This window comes from Apteryx rowi, unplaced genomic scaffold (genome assembly GCF_003343035.1).
Source record: "Apteryx rowi isolate R43461 unplaced genomic scaffold, aptRow1 scaffold_6, whole genome shotgun sequence".
Lineage (NCBI taxonomy): Eukaryota > Metazoa > Chordata > Aves > Apterygiformes > Apterygidae > Apteryx > Apteryx rowi.
The window spans coordinates 1,269,144-1,278,015 of NW_020450871.1; the positions used below are offsets into that span (position 1 = coordinate 1,269,144).

The 8,872-nt window shown below is 54.6% G+C and overlaps 1 protein-coding gene across 3 annotated transcripts in view; it reads right to left on the bottom strand.

The window, feature by feature from the left end:
* Window positions 1-2,565: 2,565 nt before the first annotated feature.
* The window catches only part of ALKBH5 (alkB homolog 5, RNA demethylase), a 20,289-nt gene continuing 13,982 nt past the window's right edge, over window positions 2,566-8,872 (bottom strand). For all 3 annotated transcript variants that reach the window (XM_026083093.1, XM_026083091.1, XM_026083092.1), the window contains one exon: window positions 2,566-7,571. In XM_026083093.1, the coding sequence (XP_025938878.1) occupies window positions 7,388-7,571 (184 nt within the window). In that variant the 3' untranslated portion in view covers window positions 2,566-7,387. The remainder of the gene's footprint in view (window positions 7,572-8,872) is intronic.

An 8,872-nucleotide genomic window follows, 5' to 3' on the forward strand; every position in this document is an offset into this window, starting at 1 on the left:
CGCCCGCCCGCCCGCGCCGCGCATGCGCCCGCCCGCGGGGGCTGATGGGAGTTGTGGTTCCCTCCTCACCCCCCCCTCCCCGGGAGGCTTTTTTGTTCCTTTCTTTCTTTTCTTTCTTTCTGTCTTTCCTTCTCTCCCTCTTTCCGCAGAGCCCCGGGGTGAGGCGGACTCGGCCCGGCGGGCAGCAGGAGAAGCCTCCCCCGCTGCCGCTTTGCCCACTGGGGCACACAGCCCCGTGAACAGTCGTTGTCGCCACCCGCAATACCGATTGCTAATGAATGCAATTAATAACATTAATGGCCCCAGCGGCCGCGCTGGGCCCACGCCACGCCGTGCCACGCCAGCCGCCATGAGGCGCCGGGGCCTCCATCCCCCAGCTGCCAGGGAAGGGCCCAGGGCCCCACGGCCACAGGGCGTCCCGGCCGCGGGACGTCGCTGCCTCCGGGCCCCGCAGGACCCCCAGGCCACCCGCGGCCTGTGCGGGCACCGAGGGAGACAGGGCGGATCCCGCCGGCCCCTGTGTTCGGCACATCCCCCCCATGGCCGCAGGCCGGAGCCAGGGCCGTGGGGCCGCCTCGCTGGCCCCGGCGCCCGCAGCTGCCTGCCGCATTAGCATTCGGGAGCCGTCCCTGGCTGGCGACCGACTGTCTCTGTGCTGGCACCGCGCTCACAAATGCCCCCCGCAGGGGCCAGCTCGGGCGCTTCTGGGCCGGATTTACCCCTGGCGGCTTTTCTCCCCTTCCCCGCGACGCCGGATGGGTCCCCGGTGCTCAGCCCTGCCGGCCACCCCATCCCTCCCCAAAGCGCAGGGCACCCTCTGCTCGCCTCCCCCCGCTGCCAAGGGGGGTAGGGACCTGCAGGGATACGGCCACGTCGGGCCCTCGGAGCTGGGAAAACGCTTTATTGCTCAGCGGAAATGAAATAATGAAAAGCAGCCAGGCCTGGAGCCGCGGCAGCCGGCGCAGGAGGGTCGATGGATGAGCAGCAGCCGGGGAGGCGCGCAGGGATGCCTGCCGGCTCGGTCTCGCGCTGCCATCGCCCCTGGGCGCCGGGGAGCTTCAGCCTCAGCAAGAGAGCGGGGGGGTGAAGCAGGGGGGGACGGAGGGCGAGGCGGCCCCAGAGGAGGTGTCACCCTGCCCGGTGCCGCGGCGTATCGGGCTGAGTCAGGCGAGCACCGTCACCCTGCATAACATCACCTGCGCAGGGCTGGGCCGGCCCCGGCCTCCCCTCCCTGCTGACTAACCCCGTCACGGCAGGGCCACCCCAGGGGCCAGACCCCTGGGGGGATGCAGCCGGGGGGGTCTCCAGAGCTTCCCCGGAGACCCTGGGGCCGGGGCTGGGATGGGGGACGAGCGGCGACGGCACTAATGGGGCTGGTGCTGCACCGTGGCCCTGCGCTGGCGAGGCCTCGGGAACGAGGTGCCGCGCCGCGTGGCAGGGCGCCCGGGCGCTCTCCAACATCCGCGACTCCGGGGAGCCCGTTTCCTCCCTCAAAGGCCTCTTTGTTCCCATTTTCGAGGGCGCTCCCGGGGACAGGCCACCCTGCGCCTCGGCTCAGAAACGCTGGGTCAGCGACGGAGCCCTTAAAGCCAACTGGGCGATGCTGCGCCCGACGGGAGGCCGGCGGAGCTGGGGACCGTCTCCCGGCCACGCAGGGCACCCCGGTGCCAGGCGAGCGCAGCCTGCCCAGCGCCAGCACAGCCTCCTGCCTCAGTTTCCCTCCTCGCTGCAGCGCACCGCAGGGACGCAAGGCCTCGTGGCAGGCCCTGTCCGTCCCTTCCCCTCTCCGGCGCCGCACGGCCGCCCGCCCGCCGCGCTGCCATCTCCCTCTTGCGGGAGGAAGGAGCAGGGCAGGGCTGGAGGGGCTGCGCGGGGAGGCCAAAGCGCAGGGGCGCAGTGGCAATGACGAGGAGGCCGAGCCTCATCCGTGCCTGCCGGCAAGGATGATGCACCGATCGTGGCACGGGGGGGGGATCCGGCACTGACCTGTCCTGCAGGGCACCGAGCCGGGGTCCCGTGGGAGGCTGCTCCGGGGGGACCCTCGGCATGGCAGATCCCACCAGGCTCTGCTCTCGCCCCAGGGGGCCGCAGTGCTCTGCTCCTGCCTCCGCACAGGCTCTAGGCCACGGCAGGACGGAGCGAAGCCAAGCCCGGCTTTGAGCTGGACTGGGCCAAGAAGAATAGGGACAGCTTTGATATTTACTCCCTATCCCTGTCGGTACTCAGAGCAGGCAGGAGAAGATGGGGACGCGAGGGGACGCGAGCGCCTGCTGCAGCGTCGTCCCCAGTTTCTAGGGCAGTGCAAGAGAAGACGAGGAGACTTTGCATTTAAGTGCCCCCGTCCCCAAGGAGCGAGAGCCTCCCTTTATTTAGAACCATTTCTCCGTCACCGCAACCTCTTTTCTGCCGCTGGGGAAGGGAGGCACAGATCTGAGTGCCGGGCTCTGCACGCAGGCTGCGACACTCGGAGCCTGGCGTTACCTAAGCCAGGGGCCGAGGCCGGCGGGGAAGAGGAAAGACACCAGTCCTGCGGGCGAGCCAGACACCACCACACAGGCAGGCAAGTGATGCTTTCTGCTTTTATTCAATTAATGCAGCAATCTATACAAGAAAAAAAAAAATAATAATGAAACCATGAAATTCCAAACCCTGACAGAGAAGAACCAAATTCTTCCTAAGAATCAACCAGAATTAAAAGATTCCCCCCACATCAGACTGTACATAAAATAATCTCTGCCCCATTTACAGCGTTTCACACAGTACTTTTTGTATCTCAAACTTCAGAACTGTACAACTTTGTTACAAACCACGCTTTTTCCTAGGAAAAGCTTACAGAAAAAAATATTGCCACTTTCTTTTTTATTTGTAACAAAAAAAATTAGAATCTTTAAAAAACAAAATTAAAGTCAGCCAGAACTTGTAAGTGTGGACAGGGGAGTGGGAAGGAGCAGACACGTGCGCTTCTCAGCCTAACATTTCTCCTCCCAACTTGAAAAGGGAACTAACTGCATTTGGCATATAAAAGACTATTTGCCACTAGAGGTGGGTCCAAACCTCTACATTCAGGCCCAGCTCTGAACCGTCCTCAAAGCACTGCAGCCGTTTAGACCTGCGGGTTTGGGCTCGGACACCTCCAGCAAGCACTATGCACAGCACGTACTAACAGCGTTAACACCAACTCGCGGCCCAGCCCGGGAGCCGGGCCGACGCTTCGCGGGAGAGGCGAAGTCAGCTCGTGCCTGGGTCGCTGTTTGTTCAGCGGAGCCACCTGAACGGCTCACCCCGCGGAGCGAGTTCACAGCCTGGCAAATGAACAACCCTCCCAAGATGAACCAAGCCTTTGGATTACAGCTCGTGTGTGTCACAACTCTTATTGTACTAACAGCTGGATTAGAGTTCAGCAGGCGTGGAGAGCCAGATGTGGCAACCGGGATTTTCCTGTTACATGCAATCTACCTAGACAAAGTTAAGTGGAAGTTGTCTCCAGGCATCTGGCAACCTCAGCAAAGTAGTGATTCACTTACAGACCCGAATCTGAAAGCCACTCCCTTGGCCAGCTCACCCCTCTACGACTGGCAAACAGCCTTTCCTTCTCTTGCAATGGATCTATCAAGCCCACGCAACCAACTCAAGAGCTATAATTTGATCACCGAGTCTTCTCAAGATATAGGTAAGAGTAACAAAAACAAATTCCTCCCTTTGACTGCAGAAAAGCAGGGACAAAACCCTCGCCTACCTCCCCCTTCCTTAGGAAAGAAAAGTTCTTCCATGGTCTGGGCTGTGGGTCTGGGGCGTGTGCGCGGATCATTGCATTATATGTAGCCTTATTCCCAGGGATGGGCTGAGCAGGTTATACAAACTACATGCTTCGAGTGGATGGAGAGGAATTTGAACTGCGTTACTGTACCAGACGAAGACGACAAAGCCAACGCGGTCACGTCTGTAATGAGCCCGTCTCACGGGGCGGATGGGGCGAAGTTCCACTTTCTCTCTGCGGACAGCAAGAAGCGTGTGGGCAGGTGGCTGCAAACCAAAGCTCGCTGCCATCCGTTCTCCACGCTAGACTCGTGTCACCAGCCTGCCCCAGGGTTTGCACGCCGCCCACAGACCTGACAGAGCCAGCTACAGAGAACAGATATGGGTATCATCAATATTTGGAGCCACGGTTTTACCGGACAGGTTGCAGTAAGAGATCTAGACATCTGGATCCACATGAAAAATGTATCTTCTGGTTTTGAATCAAGGTTTCACTCTGATGTTGTTCAGTGCAAAAGAGTTAAAAAACCATGTATCTACACATATACATACGTGTGTATATATATAAAATGTCTGTACAAGTGGGGAAAATGGCCTGCCTACATACCGGGGACTCTTTGCCCAAGAGATGCAATGGGTCAGACCAGTTGTGTCCCACTTTCTCTCCAAGGTATCAAGTCCCAACCAGTCAGTTTGAAAACTAAAAACACAGCAGAAGAGAAGCAGACTCAAGAGCGACTCCAGGAAGGAGCTTCGCCCGTCCTTCACAAACGGCTGCCAACTCAGACCCGCAGCACAGCTTTGGGGTGGGGGAAGGCAGGGCAGAGCTCCCGAACGTGGCATGCAGCAATACAAAACTAAAACGGGTACCCATGCGCGTACAGCCTGCACAAGGACTGGGATGAGGTGACAGTTTGTACCAGGCTAGAGGAAAGACCTCAGGATGCCTTAGTCAGCCTTTAGTGGAGATAGAGCCAAAACTTGTCCCATAAGGGGTCACAGCGATCCCGCCGCTTTGGGAGCTGTGAAACAGCCCCAAAAAGGCAGGTTGCCTCCAGTTTCATTTTGAGTCGAGACACCAGCATACAGTATGCGTATTGCAGAGGTAGGCTTAAAATCAGGAAGGGGGGGGGAGAGGGACAGGGCAGGCTGCGCAGAGCGGAGACCTCCGGCGAGGAAGCGCAGGCAGCTCTGCCTCCCGCGACTCAGCAGCCGCAGCAAACGCTGCCACCAGTAACAGGGCGAGCAGCACAGTCTAACACCCTAGGAGGGCACAGGGCATTCTCAGGACAAATCCAGAAAGACAATTAGAAACAGCCATTCCCAGGCATCCTGCTAGCAGGTCTCTAGCTTGCCAAAGATGTTTTCAGATGCCAGCTGTACAGAGGCAAAGGGATCGATACTCCCTGCATGCTGCTTTGCTAGCAGGGGAATGCCAAGCTTTCCGAAACAGGGGTTCTGCAGCCAAGAGCTGGCCTGAATTCTCTGCAGCAAGCGAGGAAGGCAAGGAACACCCGCTTCAAATGCTAAATGCGGTCTGAAAATAGCTTATTTAAAAAAAAAAAGTTTCAGAAGCAGCAAAAGCATGAACTTTCAGATCTCTGGGCAAAAAAAGCAGAGTTCCTTCGAAGGCTGGCCAAGAGGCTGTTCATTCCTTCGCACCGAGCTGACAGATACCATCCAGGAAGGCAATCTAACACAGAGAATCAAAGGTGGGCGCCAAGTGCCTCACCTACGAAGCCTCCCACAGATTGGCGCTGTGCTGAAGGTGACAGTAATTTCATTTGCGCCAGTACCCCTGCTAGATCCAGCCTTAGCAGTAACCCCAGCAGTCGAGTGGCGGGAGCTGCAGAAATCGCAGGGGGAAGAATATGCCAAAACCCCGTTGTTAGCAAACACGCTCGATTGCTAAGGAACAGCGCTCCGGGGAACAATGCCTTGGTTTTTTGACTGAGAGCTCCTCAGGACAGCAGCAAACGGGTTTCAAAATATATTACATCTTTTTATTGCCAAGCGTGCAGACCATGAAATGTGGGGAACACAACACTACAGAAAACTACAATTTGAGGGAAGGCAAAGCAGTAAAAATTATTTAAAAATAAGACTACCCCATATGACTGCCAACACTTGGGTTCAAAGAATCAACTTGAGGAAGTTTCTTAAAAGTAGGGTTCTAAATATGGTATTGGGCCCCAAACTTTGAAAATGCTGAGACTTCAGGCCAGGGTAATGCAAACTGGCTGGCAAAAGAAAAGGAAGAATGGAGACTTTCTGACATTAACTCCACAGGGCCAAAAGCCTGATTCTTCTCAGCATTTCCTGCAGCAACCAGAAGACTCCCTGCCACAGGAATACACTCAATGTTAAGCAAGGAGGAGGCACGCAACCACTGCCGCGCTAGCTGCTGGATACACCTGAACTGACGGTGCCTCTTGGGCCAAACCGGAGCCTTGTAGTGCCTCGCAGCGTCCCCACTCCCAAAGCCGGCCCCAGAGGGGAAGGACCGTGGCCAAGCTGCCCAGTAGCCCTGAGGCCACAGCAGTGCCTGTTCCTGCTCTGCTCCAGGATGTGGAAAAGCACAGCAGGTCCCAAGGGACTGGATACTCTGCCGCCTCGACTCGCTCCAACTAAGAGGGGATCGAGAGCCAGTCCACCATGCTGCCAGGCAAGAGAGCTCTTCTCAAGGGGTCCCAAGGCAAGCACCCTCACAAGCACAGCATCTCTCCTACACCTCTTTGCTATCTCCAGCTCCAGAAAGCAGCATGTATTCAATGCAGTCACTCGCTTGGCAGTCCCTGGACTCCAATACGGACCTCAGGTCAATGCTAGACTGGCCTCAAGGAAGCCAGCCAAGACACCAGCCATGCTTCCTCTCTCCCCAACCAAAATACATCACTGGTCAGACCAGCACTGAGAAACCAGAGTTTAGGTACATTCTTCACGGAGAGGGCACTACAGGGACACAAGGCTGTGAGCCCAAGCTGGCTTGGAAACAGGGACTGGAAAGGAAATCTACGGCATTTAAAACTGGTACTAAAGTGCAACAAAAATGTCCTAAACCTTTTGTAATCATTTGCAGTAAAAAGGGTCTGCAAAGCTTCAAACTTCCAGTTACTGTAGGGCACCCTTAAAAAACAACCCAACAACAACTAGGTAATAGCAGACCAAGGAGCCCTTTGGTGAAGCAAGGAATACGAGGCCACCACAGAGAATTTCAGCTCCTGGGGTCAAACATCATATTTAGAACATTTGAAAAGGAAGAAAGTTAAAGCAAAAAACAAAAATACAATTCTTGAATCTTGCGCAATGAAACACTTAAACTTTTTGGTGTTTTCAAAAAAAAAAAAATCCCAACAGACAGCCTGGCACAACTTTATCTGCTTCCTAAGGGAGAGATGCCCATTTGACCCATGACTCAGGACACCATGTGCACTGGACATGTTCCATCCTTACATATGTCTCAGCATTCCTCCATTCATAAAAACAAATCACTAGATCTTTCCTGTTTATTCTTCAGCCTGAAAGGAAAAACCAAAACTGAAGCTAGATGGAAGATAGCCAGAGGGAAGAGAAATTTTTCACAGACTGGAGGCCAATCTCATCAGCTCCATGAGCCTGGAAAGTGCATTCCTCAGTGTCGCCTCATTTTAACTTTCCTGGCTGGACTGCCGTCCTCCTCCTCTTCGTCACAGTCCTCTGTGTACTCGTAAGACCTTCGCCAATAGTTCTCGGAGCTGAAGTTGCTCCGTCTCCTATGTTTTGGTAAGAGGACCGAGCGCCTGTTCTCTTCTTTATCCATTTCTAGAATCCGCGGCCTAAGGAAAGAGAGAGGGAGGGAGTGAGAGCACACATCCATGATGGGATTTAAGCATTCCTTGTGTGGAGACTATCTGAAGCTTTGCATACTTTGAGTGATATGAATGACCGTGTCCACATTATTCTCCTGGTGCTATGCTCTGGGCGCTGAGCAAAAACAGACCATCAAGCTGCATGTCCTGTGGAGAGGCTGAGAATTTAGTTTTCAATAGTGCAAGTCCCTCCCCTTCACACTGCAAGTTTTAGTCTCTCTCTCCACCAGGAACACCTCCAAACAGACCAGCCACCCTTTCTTAAGTGCAGTTTACGACCCCAAGTAACATCCCTTGTACAGAAGGGTCTCTGTTTGTGTCTCACACTGCAGAAGTCACAGCACAGAGCGGAATCCCCTTTAAACTGCTAGGATGCTTGTAGTTCAGGATCAAATGATAGCTCCAAACTCCTTTGTCCTCTTGCCAGTTCTCTCGAACGTTAGCACAGCCCAGGCAGTATTTCTGCAAAGCTGCCTCTGTTCTCACCTGAGATCACATCATACTAGGACAGTGCTGACAGTATTCAGGGCTGCACAAACCAGTTATCTTACTCTAGGTGGAAACTCCTGAGTTCCTCTAACATGCTGCTATCTGATACCAGCGCTATTTACCTATATTATACCGGAGTCTGTCAGGCCAAAGGAAGAAGAAAAAAATGCTTTTAATAGCCATCATGGTTTCCGTACACACAGGGGTCTGTGCACAGCCCCCTTGGATAAGGGGCATCTCCTTCACATCAGTCTGAGAAACAGTTCTCAGATATACAGACTTTGTCCTGCATGATCACTTCTCCAATCATTCAGCACTAGCCCACTGCATGCTTGGAGATAAGTTTTCATTCGTAGGCCAGCTTCTCTTCTTGATCTATGTTCCCAGCCAGTCTGAGTTCTGGTGAATGAACACTGCTCATAAACAAGCCATCCCCCGCCCTCCCGCTTCGCTAAGACAAGCTGAAACAAGGGCTGGGACTGTGCAGCAGCCAAGCCCCGGGACCAAGCCAACCTTTTGGTTTTACACGATGAGAGCAGAATGCCGTCTCGATCCTTGGGAAGCTTTGGACATTAGAAAATACCAGAAATATTGCATGACAGCTCAAAGCACAGCTGGCAGATTTGCTATCACTCATGGCTACCAGTACATTCATACAGAGAGCAAGGTGGTGTTTAAACACTTCCCTTAAGGGAAACCTTGCTCCAGAACTCAAATTGTCTGAAACCTCAGCAAGGAGTTTCTTGAAGGTCAGTCTTATGCATTCATACAGTCTGGTT